Source organism: Dipodomys merriami, unplaced genomic scaffold (assembly GCF_024711535.1).
Source record: "Dipodomys merriami isolate MVZ:Mamm:240054 unplaced genomic scaffold, mDipMer1.0.p SCAF_7, whole genome shotgun sequence".
NCBI lineage: Eukaryota > Metazoa > Chordata > Mammalia > Rodentia > Heteromyidae > Dipodomys > Dipodomys merriami.
Genome location: NW_027206290.1, coordinates 69,938,311 through 69,955,750, shown reverse-complemented (window position 1 = coordinate 69,955,750; position 17,440 = coordinate 69,938,311). Strand labels below are relative to the sequence as shown.

At 42.8% G+C, this 17,440-nt stretch overlaps 1 protein-coding gene across 1 annotated transcript in view; it reads right to left on the bottom strand.

Moving 5' to 3' along the window:
* Asxl1 (ASXL transcriptional regulator 1) overlaps positions 1–17,440 on the bottom strand; it is a 55,341-nt gene that overhangs the window by 10,549 nt on the left and 27,352 nt on the right. Inside the window, exons 4-7 of the mRNA XM_070007037.1 lie at positions 2,382–2,502; positions 2,207–2,304; positions 661–754; positions 45–197 (exon numbers count right to left, since the gene is read on the bottom strand). Of these exons, the coding sequence (XP_069863138.1) occupies positions 45–197; positions 661–754; positions 2,207–2,304; positions 2,382–2,502 (466 nt within the window). The remainder of the gene's footprint in view (positions 1–44; positions 198–660; positions 755–2,206; positions 2,305–2,381; positions 2,503–17,440) is intronic.

Here is a 17,440-nt window from a genome sequence, read left to right as displayed (position 1 = left end):
GAAACCCTCTTTATAAGCAGAGAAATGAGTGCCAAGCCACTCACCTGAGGCCGGCTTCCGGAAGCCTCTCAGGAGCGGGGCAGGGTCCCGGGCGACCTCGGCCTGGCCACGAATGGCAGCACTGGCCAGGGCCATAGAGCCACTGCTGCTGCTGGATGGGCTGCCACTCTCACCATCGGCGTGGCGCCCCGAGAACCCTGAAGGCACAGCATTCCACTGTCAAAAGCATCACACGCCGAACCCAGGCTCTCAAGACAAACATATTTCTCCCAGCTCTCCCTGATATGCTGCCATCAGTACTGAGGTGTCCAGCTCCCAGTCTTGGGCTGGCAGAAATTATTACCACATGGTCTGGCTTTAAAATGTGACCTTAAGAATGCCAAACCAGCATCCTCATTTGCACAGCACTATACCTTTTACAAAGCACTGGCACAATCCTCCATCAATTGCTATGACCACCCTGGGAGGCAAGAAAAGGACACATGGCAGAGCCCAGCATGAGATCCTTCAGCAGGCCTCACCACCATAGTGTGCTACCTCCGCTTACCAGATAGGTTAGGTCTCTGGCCCACACCCAACAGTGGGTTAGACTACTGACAGAGGGAAGTTTGGCTCCCAGGACCTGAGGAAAAAGCACCACAGTCACAAGTCTATACACACCTGATGCAGATTCCACGTGGGCCCCGTTTACCTTCAGAGGAGTCAGGACAACTCGAGGTAACATCACCCCTGTCTTTTTCTTTTGTTTGTTTACCTGTGTTAAAGAGTGGATTTAAAAACAAGATGGAGTCATTGCTGTACCACAAGTGCCAACCTTCTTGATCCTACGTTTAACTTCTCTCTTGTAAAAGTTCATGTGCAGATAGTTCTAAGAGAAAATGTTGACAAAAGCAATGATCAAACATCAACTTCAGAGTCTAGGAAGGGGCTCAGTGGTAGAGTGCTTGCCTTGCATGCATGAGGCCATGGGTTCGATTCCTTAGCACCACATAAGCAGAAAAAGTGGCGTTGTGGTTCAAGTGATAAAGTGCTAGCCTTGAAGAGCTGAGGGACAGTGCCCAGGCCCAGAGTTCAGGCCCCACAACCACCACCAACAACAACAACAAAAAATCACTCTCAGCTGAAAATAATGTATGGTATTGTTATCAACTTATTTTTCCTTTACGTGGTACTGGGCCTTGTACTCTTTCATGGGCAGACATTCTACCAGTTGAGTCAGCCCATGCCCCTTCCCCTCATCCCCCCCTCTTTTTCTTTAGTACTGGTCCTGAAGTTCATGCCTGGGCACCTTCCTTGAGCGTTCATGCTCAAGGCTTGAGCCACAGCTCCTCTTCTAGCTTTTTGTAGTTAACTGGAGATAAAAAGTCTCATGGACTTTTATTTTTTGGTTGGTCAGGGGGCTTGAACTCTGGGCCTGGGTGCTGTCCCTCAGCTCTTCAGCTCAAGGCTAGTGCTCTACCACTTGAGCCACAGCCCCACTTCCAATTTTCTGGTGGTTAATTGAAGATAAGAATCTCACAGACTTTCCTACCCGGGCTGGCTTTGAACTGTGCAATCCTCAGATCTCAGCCTCCTCAGTAGCTAAGATTATAGGTGTGAGGCACTAGTGCCTGGCTCTCATGGACTTTTCTGCCTGGCTTGGTGGGCCTCCTGCTAGGATTACAGGTATGAGCCACCAGTGCCTGGCCACTCAGTCCCCTTTTAAAATTAGGGTTTCAGTTTTTTGTCCATTCCAGCCTAGATAGCAATCCGATTTATACTTCCCACAAAGCTGAAATGACAGATGTGTACCACTGCACCTGGCTTTTTTATTGGTTGAGATGAGGTCTTGGGAACCTTTTCCCTCGTTGGCCTCAAAGCATGATCCACCTGATTTCTTGAGTAGCCTGGATTATAGGTATGAGCCACAGCTTTGTTATTGCCATTGTGCAGGTAAGTGCTAGAAAGTAACAGAGCTATTGTTGAGACTACTCATCTCTGACTCATGCTCTCATACACCATGTGTAGGCACATGTATTGGGCACCTCCCTTAGTGTGTTAAAGGAATGGGCAGAATTATCCACTTTTAAATGTTACTAAGAGGTGAAACCAAATTTGTTTTCTCCACTCTTCAAACATGTCCATGACTTCTGATGAAAGAGGAATGATTCTGCTTGTGCCTGTCCTCGTTCATCCTAGGGGTCTGGTTATCAACTTTCTTGCCTACCTGTGATGAAGCTCTACAGCTGTCTCTGGGATTGGAAAGGGGTCGACTGTGAGACTCTGCAGAACAGGATGCATTTGACGATGTTTCATCAAGAGATACTGGAAGTAAAAAAATGAAGCTTTAGTCCCTGGAAACTGTATATGGGCTCTTCCTCCATCTTAGGAAGTTCGCTTACCGTCATTTTCACCACTCACAGTGCTGGCTTCGTTAGACCCACAGCTCTCCACATCAGCTGAGTCCTCTGGCTCTTCTCCATCCACTGCAGCAGGATTACGAGACCACTGCAGGGCATCCTTCTGTGACAGAAAGTTACAATTCAGGTGAATAAAACCCTACAAATCCTACAAGTACAAAAGTCATTCCTAAACCTGTATGCTTTTAGAGACAATGGACTTAGGATTTTTTTTTTTTTTTTTTTTTTTTTTGTCGGTCGTGGGGTTTGAACTCTGGGCTTGGGAGCTGTCCCTGCGCTCTTCAGCTCAAGGTGAGCGCTCTACCGCTTGAGCCACAGCGCCACTTCCTGTTTTCTAGTGGTTTATTGGAGATAAGTGTCTCACAGACTTCCTGCCCAGGCTGGCTTTGAACTGAGATCCTCAGATCTCTGCCTCCTGAGTAGCTAGGATTACAGGCGTGAGCCACCGGCGTCCGGCTGTAATTTTTGTTTTTTGGTACTAAGGATTAAGCCCTGGACCTCTCAAATCATCCTAGCCAAGTGCCACACTCCAAACCTGAGATTTAAAACATTGATATGCCCCTATCCTTTTGTATCTCAGCTTTTTCTCAGAAAACTCTTTTTCTAAATACAGCATTATGAAAGTTAGGTTTTTGTTATTATTGTATTTTTGTTTTAATTGAGATGGGGTCTATCTGGTCCACCCAGGCTGACCTAGAACTTCCAATCCTCTGTCTCAGCCTCCCAAGTGCTGGGAGTACAGGTGTGCACCATGACACTTAGCTTTATATTTTCATTTTCAATCATTTATTAAACACTTATAGGGCATCTAGGAGCTCTATGATGCTAGTTCCTGAAGAGAGGAATAAGGAGTGGGAATCATGACCCTATTCTCAAGGACTTAGAGAGAGAAAAATCAAATGGATTACAATATAAAGGGCAGAGACAGACACAGAGAACAGATACAGCACAGGAGAAACAGAAGGTACTCCTCTAACTTACTGAGTTAGAGGAAACAAACTTCCAAGGAGATAAGATGTTTAAACTGAATTTTAAAAGAAATTATAGCTAAGAGGCAGATGGACTGACTATGGGAAAGACATTGGGAAGTTCTAGGTGGTAGGACTAACAAATGTAAATAAATAAATAAATATTTATATTTATATTTATATGCCAAATTCAGGGAAGAAGACTTTAGCAGAGGCTTGAAAAACTAAATATGTAGAAGGCTAGAGATAACAAGAGAGCAGACTATGAGTTGCTGTAGGAAGGAGTTTTTCTTTTTCTGGAGTTAACATCAAAAGGATATTAAAGCCTAGGGCTGCTGGGCACCTGTGGCTCACACCTATAATCCTAGCTACTCAGGAGGCTGAGATCTGAGGATCGAGGTTCAGCCTGGGCAGGAAAGTCCATGAGACTCTTACCTCCAATTAACCACCAGAAAACCAGAAGTAACACTGTGGCTCAAGTGGTAGACCGCTAGCCTTGAGCAGAAGAGCTCAGAGACAGAGCCTAGGCCCAGAGTTCAAGCCCCATGACTGACCAAAAAAAAAAAAAAAAAAAGCCTACATGGTTGAGATCTGAGGATGGAGGTTCACAAGCCAGCCCAGATTGACAAATCAGACTCATCTCCAATTTACTAGTTAAAAGCCAGAACTGGAGGCTTGGGTAAAGCACTCTGGTCCTGAGTCCAAGCCCTAGTATACATAAATAAGTGATCTTAACTTGAAATTTTGGACTTTTATTTGGTTAAAGAATTTGGTTCCAGCAACCTGTGAAGTCTGGAAGCAGGAAGATAAATTGGACTATGATACAAGTCTAAAGAAAAATATTGATGGGCTCCAAACTCAGTGACAACAAACTAAAGTGCAGAGGAGAGTCTACCAAACATTTTATCTAGCAATAAGTGGACTCTATGGTCTCAAAATTTAATCCACTTGTTCCTAAGGAACACGTTGAGTTGCATCAAACTTACAAAGGTGGGTTAGGGAGGTATCTCATCACAGTGTTAGCCTAGTACACATGAGAATCTGGGTTCCATACCCAACACAAAATAAAAAGTAAAAATTGAGGAAGAAATGTAAGTATTAGAAGCTAGAGAGAGGAAAAAAGTTAAGGTAAGGTACAGAGGAGAATATCAACTTTGAATGAAGTATGCATAGAAAGTTAGGTTAAAATAGTGACTGTACCTTAGAAAAAAAATACACTATAAACTTAAAATTGGAACCCACAACAACTTAGGCCCCAATTTCATAGGCCCCAAGACTTAATACATTCAAGTTTTCATTGATTTTAAGCCAGAAAAATTCTGTCTCAGTTAAAAAAAAAAAAATAGCGGTACGCTGGTGGCTCATGCCTATAATCCTAACTACTCAGAAGGCTGAGATCTGAGAACTGCAGTTTGAAGACAGCCAGGGCTTCTTCTCTCCAGAGACTCTTCTCTCCAATTAACCAACAGAAAACCAGAAGTGGTGCTATGGCTCCAAGTGGTAGAGTGTTAGCCTAGAGCAAAAAGAGCTCAGGGACATTGGCTAGGCCAAGTTCAAGCCCCACAACTGATAAAAACAAAACAAAACAAACGAACAAAAACCAAACAGCTTTTTATTTTTATTTTTTTGCCAGTCATGGAGTTTGAACTCAGGGCCTGGGTCCTGTCCCTGAGCTTTTTTGCTCAAGGTTAAAAACTATACCACTTTAAGCCACAGCTCCACTTTTTCAGTTTTTGGGTGGTTAATTGGAGATAAGTCTCAGCGTGGGCTGGCTTTGAACCACAATCCCCAGATATCAGCTTCCTGAGTAGCTAAGAATTCAGGTGTGTGTGAGTCACCAGTACCCAGCTGAAAACACCTTTTTAGATCTTACCTCTTTTCCCTATTGGCCATAAACATTTCTCAGAATGAGAACCTAAGGATATTTTATTATTTTTTTTTAAATTACACTTATTGGTTGCCACATTCTTAAAATAATGAAACAAATTTAATCTCCGATTCTCATAGGCAAACTACAGTTAATAAAGAAGGTCTATACAATGCAAACCCAAAAGGCCAATTCTATAAAGAGCATGGAAAAATCATATAAACATTGCTAGTGATAGTGAAAATGGTATCCAGAGTTCACACAATGACAGTGGAGAGCACACTGTAACCAAAACTCTAAAAACAACATAATGAGATGTGTTTCAGGTTTGGGACCCATTTCTAACCACATGAAATTCATTTTTATGTTTCCAGTTATACTTACACATGTAGTGCAAAGGTAATTCATGCACTATTTTAGGCAATTATGTTTTTTTACTGCAACCCCTCACTTGAGATCCATACCTGATCACACTGGTACTTTAAAAAGTTGTGTATTTTTTAAAGCCGGGCGCTGGTGGCTCACGCCTGTAATCCTAGCTACTCAGGAGTCTGAAATCTGAGGATCATGGTTCAAAGCCAGCCTGGGCAGGAAAGACTGTGAGACTTCTATCTCCAATAAACAACCAGAAAACTGGAAGTGGTGCTGTAGCTCAAGTGGTAGAGCGCTAGCTTTGAGCTGAAGAGCTGAGGGACTGCGCCCAGGCCCAGAGTTCAAGCCTCATGACCGACAAAAAAAAAAGTTGTATATTTTTTAATATTTTGGATTTCAGATTATGGGTACTGAATATTTTCTCTTATATTATATTCCCATAATAAAACATTCTAAAACTAAGATAACTAGGCACATAAAACTGACTGAAATAAAGTTGCAGAGTATTTAATGACAGAAGTACTTTTGGTAGAGCTAGTTAAATTTACATTTATGTTCTTTCTTTTCCTCTGTCTTTTTTTGGGGGATCTGGTCCTGGGGCCTGAACTCTGGGCATGGGCGCTGTCCCTCAGCTCTTCAGCTCAAGGCTAGCACTCTACCACTTGAACCACAGCGCCACTTCCAGTATTTTTCTTTTTGCTTATGTAGTGCTGAGGAATCGAACCCAGAGCCTCAGGCATGCAAGGCAAGCACTCTACCACTTGAGCCACAGTGCCACTTCTGGCTTTTTCTGTTTATGTGGTGCCGAGGAATCAAACCCAGGGCCTCATGCCTGCAAGGCAAGCACTACCACTGAGCCACCTTCCCATTGTGTTAATGTGTTCATACAGAAAAAAGGTACAAAGGTGCTAGCCATAACTGTAGTAAAGTGTTGAGTTACAAATATTTTACTTGCCTTTGATTTTGTCAATTAACATGTATTTGTGTGTCATCAAGAAAGTGACATTTGGATTGGGAATGTGGCTTAGTGAAGTGCTTGCCTAGCATGCACGAAGCCCTGGGTTCATTCACTTTCTTAGTACTATGTAAACAGAAAAAGCCCAAAGAGGCTCAAGGACAGTGCTCAGGCCCTGAGTTCAATCCCAGAGCCACGGGAGAGGGGGAAGGGGGAGGGGGAGGCTCAAGGACAGTGCTCAGGCCCTGAGTTCAATCCCAGAGGGGGGGGGGGTGAGGAGAAGAGGGAGGAGGGGGGAGAGGGAGGGGGAGGAGATGTTAGCCAAGCTCCAGTGGCTGATGCCTGTAATCCTAGCTACTCTGGAGGCTGAAATCCGAGGATCAAGGATCGAGGTTTAACATCAACCCTGGGAAGAAAGTCCGTGAGACTCTTAGCTCCAATTAACCATCAGAAAACTGGAAGTGGAGCTGTGGCTCACAGTGGTAGACTAGCCTTAAGCAGAAAAGCTCAGGACAATGTCCACAGCCTGAGTTTAAGTCCCACCACAACAAAAAAGTATGAGGACCTGAGTTCAAGCCCCAGTACAGATACAGATACAGAGATAACAAGATATTTTGATCTGGAATCTAACTCCCTGAGATTGCTACTTACTGTAATTCATTTTATTTTTTTGGCCAGTCCTGGGCTTGAACTCAGGGCCTGAGCACTGTCCTTGAGTTTCTTTGTGCTCAAGGTTAGTGTACTACCACTTGAGCCACAGCATTACTTCCAACTTTTTCTGAATAGTTTATTGAAAGAGTCTCATAGACTTTCCTGCCTGGGCTGGCTTTGAATAGCAATCCTCAGATCTGGCCTCCTGAGTAGCTAAGATTACAGGTGTGAGCCACCAGTGCCCAGCTCTTACTGTAGTTTAAGACTTTTTAAAGGGAGCCAAATCGCCTGTGTTAGGGAGATGTGTGTCTATTTATGCTACTAAGAAGTGGATAAAAGAAGTGGGGTCTAGGGGGCTGGGAAGGTGGTTCAGTGGTAGAGCGCTTGCCTTGCATGCATGAGGCTCTGGGTTCGGTTCCCCAGCACCACATAAGCAAAAAGAAAAAAAGCCAGAAGTGGTGCTGTGGCTCAAGTGGTAGAGTGTTACCCTTGAGCTGAAGAGCTGAAGGACAGCACCCAGGCTCAGAGTTCAGGCCCCACAATCGGACCCCCCCCGCCAAAAAAAAGAAGTGGGGTCTAGAAGTCGGGCACCAGAGGCTCACGCCTGTAGTCCTAACTACTCAGGAGGTTGAGATCTGAGGATTAGGTAGTTCAAAGCCAGCCTGGGGGAAGTTCATGAGACTCATATCTCCAATAAACCACCAGAAAACCGGAAGTGGCGCTGTGGCTCAAGTGGTAGAGTGCTAGCCTTGAGCTGAAGAGCTGAAGGACAGCGCCCAGGCCAAGAGTTCAAGTCCCACAACTGACAAAAAAAAGTCGGGGCGGGGGGGGGGGGGGGTCTAATGAAGTTTCAGTTCAGGCCACTGTGAGACCTCAAGTTTCTTCTTTTGTACCCACGCTGTGAGATGAGCATTTTTCTTCTGCCACATTTCAGCTGTGTGTGCTTCACCAAACAGTGCTGGACCAGAATATTTAGAAATGTGAGACAAAATAAAACTTTCCTCTTTGTATATTATCCCAGATATTCTGTTATAGTGGCAGAGAGCTAATAAATTATGAGAAAGTAGTGCTCATTTAGCTTGTATATAAGAAGAAAAAAAGTCAGTAAAAACTCAGGGTTACTGAGAAATAGTTTATGGCATACACAAAAAAAGAATATAATGCCAGGTGGTGCTGCAACTGGCTCACACCTATAATCCTAGCTACTCAAGAGGCTGCAATCTGAGGATCACAGTCAGAAGCCAGTCCAGGAAGAAAAGTCCATGAGACTCTTGTCTCAAATAAACTACTCAGAAAAAGCCAGAAGTAGAGCTTTGGCTCAAGTGGTAGAGTGCTAGCCTTGAGCACAAAGAGGCTAGGGGCAGTGCCCAGGACCAGCAAAAAAAAAAAAAAAGAAGAAGAAGGAAGAGAAAGAAGCGGGAGGAACAGGAAAGAAGATGAAAGAAGGAAGAAAGGAAGAAAGAAAGAAGGAAAAGAAGAAAGAAAAAAGGAAGGAAAGAAAGAAGACAGTGCCAAGGTATACACCTGGCATTCAGGAGGCTAAGGCAGCAAGATCATGAATTTGGGTCAGTGTGGACTAATTATGAGTTTGAGGTATAACAGGCCTATACAAAAGACTCTGTGTTCCAAGAAATGGAAAGGGAAAGGGGAAAGGAAAAGGAAAAAAAATAGAAAAAAAAATTGCAGTAAACATAAAAGGAGGGCTAACTTGTGAGGGCAGTGAGAAGAAATTAAGTGAAAAAAGAATAAATCTGAAATACCAATGGAATCTTGAGTGAAAATACCCTACTCACTATGCAGACCTGCCGCTCTGGAATTAAAGGCATAGATGGCCATCTGTCCATTCAGCTGAAATAGCTAAGGGTTATTAGGTTACTATAAGAAAAGATGAAGGCTGGGAAGGTGGCTCAGTGGTAGAGTGCTTGCCTTGCATGCCTGAGGCCCTGGGTTCGATTCCTCAGCACCACATAAGCAAAAAAGAAAAAAAGCCAGAAGTGGCACTGTGGCTCAAGTGGTAGAGTGCTAGCCTTGAGCTGAAGAGCTGAGGGACAGCACCCAGGCCCAGAGTTCAGGCCTCACAATCGGAACCCCCCCCCCAAAAAAAAGAAATCTAATTTTGGAAGTGGCGCTGTAGCTCAAGTGGTAGAGCGCTCGCCTTGAGCTGAAGAGCTGAGGGACAGCGCCCAGACCCAGAGTTCAAGCCCCACGACCGACAAAAAAAAGAAAAGAAAAGATGAGCCGGGCGCCAGTGGCTCACACCTGTAATACTAGCTACTCAGGAGGATGAGATCTGAGGATCATGGTTCAAACCCGCCCAGGCAGGAAAGTCCGTGAGAGTCTTATCTCCAATAAACCACTAGAAAACTGGAAGTGGCGCTGTGGCTCAAGTGGTAGAGCGTTAGCCTTGAGATGAAGAGCCAGGGACAGTGCCCTGGCTCAGAGTTCAAGCCCCATGACCGACCAGAAAAAAAAAATGAGGAATTTTTCTCTCCATCCCAAGATAAACCCAAATTTCTCTAGAAACAAAGTGGGTCACACTAGTGATTTTCAAAGCTCCTTTCTCATAAGGACTGCTGATGAGAACTGTGTACAAGCCACTGGACAGCATCATGATCAAACTACAAAGGATCCATTAGTATCCTCAGCTGATACAACTTGAAGCACAGCAACACATAAGCTTGCCTAGCATATACAAAGCCCTGGTTCAATCTCCAATACTGAAAGGGAGAAAAAAAAAAGTAAAAAAAGAAATAGGAAATTTTCAAAAAGAATCAGAAAATATAGAAATAAGAAAATGACAACCAGATGCTCAAACCTGAAAAGTAAACCATACTACTGCTCTGCAGTGTCACAGAATACAACACAAATGCAAAGAAAGAAAGGTAAAGATGGAAGACAGATGAAAATGGAAACCTAAAGGTCAAAAGAGAAAGCAGGAAAGATGGCAGTGAAAATCGAAGGTATGAGTCTTCAGATTGTAGAGTAACTTATTCAAAGACACTATAACAAAATCTGAATAAAGACAAAATTATTAAAGCAACCACTGGACAGCATCATGATCAAACTATAAAGGATCCATTAGTATCCTCAGCTGATACAACTTGAAGCCTAGCACACTGCTTTAAACACAAGATTAAATAATTTTACTCATGGCACTTAACTGATAGAACTCAAACTTTTATGTCTTAGTGAGTTACAAAGAACTTCATGTCTTACAACTTGTAACAGTAACTGAGCAAATGTGTCATAGGTCTTTCATTAACTAAACACAGCAGACAGGTCTCACTCAGAAGCATAAACCTACAACCTCAATAAAGAAAAAAAAAGTGCAAAATACAGCACAAAGCTGGGCACCGGTGGCTCATGCCTATAATCCTAGCAACTCAGGAAGAGGCTGAAATCTGAGGATCGAGGTTCAAAGCCAGCCCAGGCAGGAAAATCCGAGAAACTATTATCTCCAATTAATCACCAAAAAACTGGAAGTGGCACTGTAGCTCAAGTGGTAGAGCACTCACCTTGAACTGAAGAGCTCAGGTACAGGGCCCAGGGGCAGAGTTCAAGCCCTGAGACCAACAACAACAATAACAAAAAAGCACAAACAGAAGCCTAAAAGCAAGAAAGGGAAATTCCCTAATGCTATTTAAAGCCAAGTAACTCCAAGAAGAAGTTACTATAAAGTAACAAGTAGATTGTGAATTTCTCAAAAATATATGCCAGAAAGAAAATTCTATTTTCCTTAGAGAGAATGAAACAATTATAAATCACTACACAGACATGTAGTCACAGCAAAAAATAACATCAGAACAAGAGCATAATAGAGGCCTTAAGATATATAAGGTAGTTTGTTAAGTAGATAGTAACTAGAAAGAATCTGTGACATTCATCAGTATGAGAATTCAACAGAAAAGAGATGGGATAAAGAAGTAATGGCAAACCAAGAAACTGGTAATATCTCAATGTAAGTACTAACTTTAAACTTTTTCTAAGCTAATGTTAGTGGCTGGTGCCTGTAGTCCTAGCTATTCACGAGGCTGAAATCTGAGGATCACAACTTGAAGCCAACCTGGGTAGGAAATGTCCACTGGGACTCTTATCAACAATCAACCACCAAAAAAAACCAGAAGTGGAGCTGTTGGATGAGAGTGCTAGACTTAAGCATAAAAGATCAGGGATAGTGCGTAGGCCTTGAGTTCAAGCTCTAGGACTAGCACACACACAAAAAAATAAATAAAAAATTAATCCTGTCAGGTCATACTTTGAACATTTTAAAACACCATATATTAAGTCAGAAAAGAAGTCTCAACCAAATCCAAATCATGCATACCAGTTCTCTGACAATGCTTTAATTAATAAGACTGACAAAAGAAGAGTAGGAGAAGAGAGACATAGCTGGTTACCTTAAAAGGCAACAGTTTAAGCCAGGAACCTGCATTTCACATCTATAGTCCTACTTATTCAGGGGCTCAGATACGAGAATCAAGGTTTTGTTTTGTTTTGTCATTCGTTGTTTTGTCAACTCTGGGCCTGGGTGCTGTCCCTAAGCTTTTGAGCTCAAGGCTAGCACTCTACCATTTGACCACAGGGCCACTTTCAGTTTTTTGGTGGTTAACTGGAGATAAGAGTCTGACAGACTTTCCTGCCTGGGCTGGCTTTGAACTGTGATCAGATCTCAGCCTCCTCCTGGGCAGCTAGGATTACAGGCATGAGCCACTGTCCGCCTAGCTGAGGATCAAGGTTTCAAGCCAAGCCAGACAGAAAAGTCCTCGAGACTTCAATTAATCAGCAGAAGGTGTGGCCCTGAGTTTAAGCTTGGATACTGGCATACACATGCCCAGAGTCACTATGAAAAATGGTTCCTCAAAAAGCTTAAAATAAGCTGAACACTGGTGGCTCATGCCTATAATCCTAGCTATTCATGAGGCTGAGATCTGAGGATGGCTATCTAAAGCCTGCCCATGCAGGAAAGTCTGTGAGACTCTTATCTCCAATTAACCACCAGAAAACTGGAAATTGTGCTGAGGCTCAAAATGGTAGAGTACCAGCCTTAAGCAAAAGAGCTCAGGGATAGCACTGAGGCCCTGAGTTCAAAAAAAAAAAAAAAAAAAAAAGAAAAAAGCTAAAAATAAAACTGACCTTATGACCCCACTATACCACTACTGGACATATATCCAAGGAATCTAAATCAATATAAAGAAGATACCTTCATACTCATGTTTATTGAAGCACTGATCACAATAGCCAAATTGTGGAATCAGCTGAGGTGCTCAACAACCAATGAATGGAATATTACTCATCTATAAAGAAAAATGAAATTATGTCATTTACAAGAAAGTAGATGAAGCTGGAGAACATGTAGAGCAAGATAAGCCAAGCTCAAAAGCCAAATACTACAAGTTTTTACTCATTTGCCAAATCTAAACACATACATAGATGTGCATATATACTTACACAGATACAGAAGTAAATTGAAGCTATGAGATTATTAGGAGGGAAGGGGAAGAGGAAAAGAGAATGATGGAGGATGACTAGTACTGAAATACCTTGCACCTATGTATAAAAATGGCATAAGAGGCCAAGCGATGTGGCTCGCACCTGTAATCCTAGCTACTCCGGAGACTGAGATCTAAGGATCCTGGTTCAAAACCAGCAGGTAAGTCCGTGAGACTTATCTCCAATTAACCTCCGGAAAACCCAAAGTAGCACTGTGGCTCAAGTGACAAGAGTTCTTGCTTTGAGCTGAAGAGCTCAGGGACAGCGCCCAGGTACAGAGTTCAAAAGCCCCACGACCAACAAAAAATTAAAAAAAAATAAGAAATCTGGGCTGGGAAGGTGGCCCAGTGGTAGAGCGCTTGCCTTGCATGCCTGAGGCCCTGGGTTCGATTCCTCAGCACCACATAAGCAAAAAGAAAAAAGCCAGAAGTGGCGCTGTGGCTCAAGTGGTAGAGCACTAGCCTTGAGCTGAAGAGCTGAGGGACAGTGCCCAGGCCCAGAGTTCAGGCCCCATGACCGGACCCCCCTCCCCCCCCAAAAAAAATCTCACTTAAAGCTGTTAATAATAGGAGAGAGAAGAGGGGATTATTCTCATTAAAACATAATGTATGTATATGGGAAATACAATGATGAAATCCCTCAGTACAATTTAATACAAAGATACAAAAGAATGACAGAAAAGTATATCAACACATTTGCACAAAAATGAATGGAACTGGAAAAAAAAATGGATGGAACTGGAGAACATGCTGTTCAGTGAGATAAGTCCAGCTGACAAAGTCAAATATCATGTTTACACTCATATATGAAAGCTAACCTAAAAGACAAATATTTACCCATGTGTACGTACATATATATGTTATATGCATACATAAATATACATACACATACACACATACATAGAACATGATTTTAATTATAGGACTATTTAGGGTGATAAAAATCACAGAAGGGGCTGGGAAGGTGGCTCAGTGGCAGAGCGCTTGCCTTGTATGCTCGAGGCCCTGGGTTCGATTTCTCAGCACCACATAAGCAAAAAGAAAAAAGCCGGAAGTGGCGCAGTGGCTCAAGTGGTAGAGCACTAGCCTTGAGCTGAAGAGCTGAGGGACAGCGCCCAGGCCCAGAGTTCAGGTCCCATGACCAGACCCCCCCAAAAAAAAATCACAGAAGGAAAAAGAAGGATAGGAAGGTGAGTAATTTCAAAATACATCACAACTGTGTAAAATGGCATACAGAATCTAAATAAAAGTGTGAGTAAATAGGAGGGTGGACAGGGCAAGGAAAGAATAAATAACTTTTTTTTTTTTTTTTGGTCAGCTGTGGGCCTTGAACTCTGGGCCTGGGTACTGTCCCTTAGCTCTTCAGCTCAAGACGAGCACTCTACCATTTGAGCCACTTCATTTTTCTGGTGGTTTATTGGAGATAAAGAATCTCAACGGACTTTCCTGCCCAGGCTGGCTTTGAACTGACATTCTCAGATCTCAGCCTCCTGAGTAGCTAGGATTACCAGGCATGAGCCACCGGTGCCTAGCTCATAACTTACAAAATTTTAAGAGCTGAGTGTTTGGGTTGTGGGTACTAGCAGGAGGAAAGAGGGCTAACAGCTGATGAACAAGGACAAATATAGTCAAAGTAACTGACTTGCATGTATGAAAATAATGTAATCTGTTAAAACTGTTTAAGAACTAGAGTAAGATAGTGCGCAAAAGAGGGAGTGGGTTGATCAGGATATATTTGTATAAATATATGGACATAGCACATTGAAATCCCCCCTTATATAACTAATATATGCTAATTAAAAAATGCTTTAAGAGCCGGGCGCCTGTGGCTCACGCTTATAATCCTAGCTACTCAGGAGGCTGAGATCTGAGGATCGCGGTTCAAAGCCAGCCCAGATAGGAAAGTCCATGAGACTCTTTTTTTTTTTTTTGGGGGGGGGGGGGGTCCAGTCGTGGCACCTGAACTCTGGGCCTGGGCGCTGTCCCTCAGCTCTTCAGCTCAAGGCTAGCGCTCTACCACTTGAGCCACAGCGCCACTTCCGGCTTTTTTCTTTTTGCTTATGTGGTGTTGAGGAATCGAACCCAAGGCCTCATGCATGCAAAGCAAACATTCTACCACTGAGACACCTTCCCAGCCCATGTGGTAGAGTGCTCACCTTGAGCTGAAGAGTGTAAGGACAGAGCCCAAGCCCAGAGTTCAAGTCCCACAATGGACTAAAAAAAAAGCTTTAAAAAAAAAAGGCCAGTTGCTCATGCCTGTAATCCTAACTACTCAGGAGGCTGAGATTTGAGGATCACAGTTCAAAGCCAGAAATCTAGAAGTGGCCCTGAGGCTCAAGTGGTAGAACACTCACCTTGAGCTGAAGAGTGCAGGGACAGCTTCCACGCCCAGAGTTCAAACCCCATGCCAAAAAAAAAAAAAAAAGAAAGAAAGAAAGAAAGAAAAGGAAAGGAAAAAAAAAGGCCACCTCCTGTTCTGCTTTATGCTTGGGATTACATAGCAGAAAAAGCCTAAAATGGGTACCTAGCCTCCTACAAGCCTCCAAACACTACAATGCACAATGCTCTGGGGTCTTCATGGTAAATTTTACAGTGAATATATTAATCAGTAACTTTAAAAAAATAAAAAGATCGCCGGGCGCTGGTGGCTCACGCCTGCAATCCTAGCTACTCAGGAGGCTGAGATCTGAGGATCGCGGTTCAAAGCCAGCCCGGGCAGGAGAGACCATGAGACTCCTATCTCCAATAAATCACCAGAAAACCAGAAGTGGCACTGTAGCTCAAGTGATAGAGCGCTCGCCTTGAGCTGAAGAGCTGAGGGACAGCGCCCAGGCCCAGAGTTCAAGCCCCATGACCGACAAAAAAATAAATAAATAAAAAAATAAAAAGATGGGCTGGGAAGGTGGCTCAGTGGTAGAGCGCTTGCCTTGCATGCCTAAGGCCCTGGGTTCGATTCCTCAGCACTACATAAGCAAACAAAAGAAAAAAGCCGGAAATGGCGCTGTGGCTCAAGTGGTAGAGCACTAGCTTTGAGCTGAAGAGCTGAGGGAGAGTGCCCAAGCCCAGAGTTCAAGCCTCAAGACCGACCAAAAAACCCCCACTAATTTTGTACATGCTATTTCTGAGATGCGGTAATGCATGCAAACAGATACTAAGTAGATAACAGAATATTCAAGCCTAATGATCTGAGAGGATCCAAAGTGAAAATATAATTTGGAAGTTACCAAAAAAGAGAAAATGAGAAAACTTAACAAAGCAAATAAAGAGATTCAAGTTCTGCATATGGAGATTTAAAAAAGAACCAATAGATTCATCACCTAACTCTTGAAATGCCAAGAATCAAAACCAGGAATCAAGAAAGGTAAGGATGTAAAATCGGATTAAGAATATGTCATTAACAAGGCTGGGAAGGTGGCTCAGTGGTAGAGTGCTTGCCTTGTATGCATGAGGCCCTGGGTTCGATTCCTCAGCACCATATAAGCAAAAAGAAAAAGGCCGGAAGTGGCGCTGCGGCTCAAGTGGTAGAGCTGAAGAGCTGAGGGACAGCGCCCAGCCCCAGAGTTCAGGTGCCACGACCGGACCCCCCCCCCAAAAAAAGAATATGTCATTAACAGTCTGTATTAAAAGGAAATAGTGATTCTTATTCCAGTACCAGGCACCTAAGCAACAATCACTTCGTTCACTCCCAGAGACCACAAAACCATAATGTACTGAATTTTCCACCAGTATTTAAGAGCCTGAAGCATTAATTCTCAAGGATCACTGATACTTTAGTGTGTGCTGTGAAAGAAAAACAACACAACAAGCAGGAAAGACTGAGCTATAAAATACGTATTTAATTTTTATTATAAAATGTTTCTAACAAAATGTTAAATGCTGACAGTACCAGAACAAAGATATAGGTACCTACCATCCAGAAAAACATACAATTTTTACCAGATAATTTACCAGATCTGAGAAACATGAGACTCCTATTCTCTACTGCAAAAGGGTGGAAAAATATCCATACCAGAGTATATAATAGAGGGAAAAAAATTCTAAAATCTTTCTGGGAGAGGCAATAGGAAAGTAGGGAGAATAAATACAAAAAAAAAAATCAGAAATCAATATGGTATTAGATTTCACTAGCCAACAGTGAACATCACTTTGTTCTTTCAAAATTGAAAAAAAAAAAAAAAAGTGAGCCAGGTGTCAGTGGCTCACATCTATAATCCTAATTACTCAGGAGGCTGAGATCTGAGGATTGTGGGTTCAAAGCCAGCCCAAGCAGGAAAGTCCATGAGACTTTTATCTCCAATTAACCACTCAAAAACTGGAAGTAGAGCTGTGGGCTCAGAGTTGTAGAGTATTATCCTTGAGCAAAAGAGCTCAGGGACAGTGCCCAGGCCCTTCCAACCAAGAACAATAACAAAACAACAACAACAACAAAGAGTATACATTTTGGAAGCTTTTTAAGAACTATGCTCCATGAAAAATAAATCTTACTGCTAAACGTTCTATGCTATGTATTTATTTCTAATTTCACACTGAAAATTTCTATGCTGAACCATGAATTCAACTTAAAAATAATCTCCTTGGACTGATACTGAAATAGAGGTTGAGTTCAAGTCCCAGTACCGACACAAAATAAAAACTACCATGTGTTTCTCTATGTGTTTCTCTACTAATGTATTCAACATGCAGATTTATTCAGTACTAGAGATATAGCCAAAACCAAAATAAAACATTCTCTGCCCTTA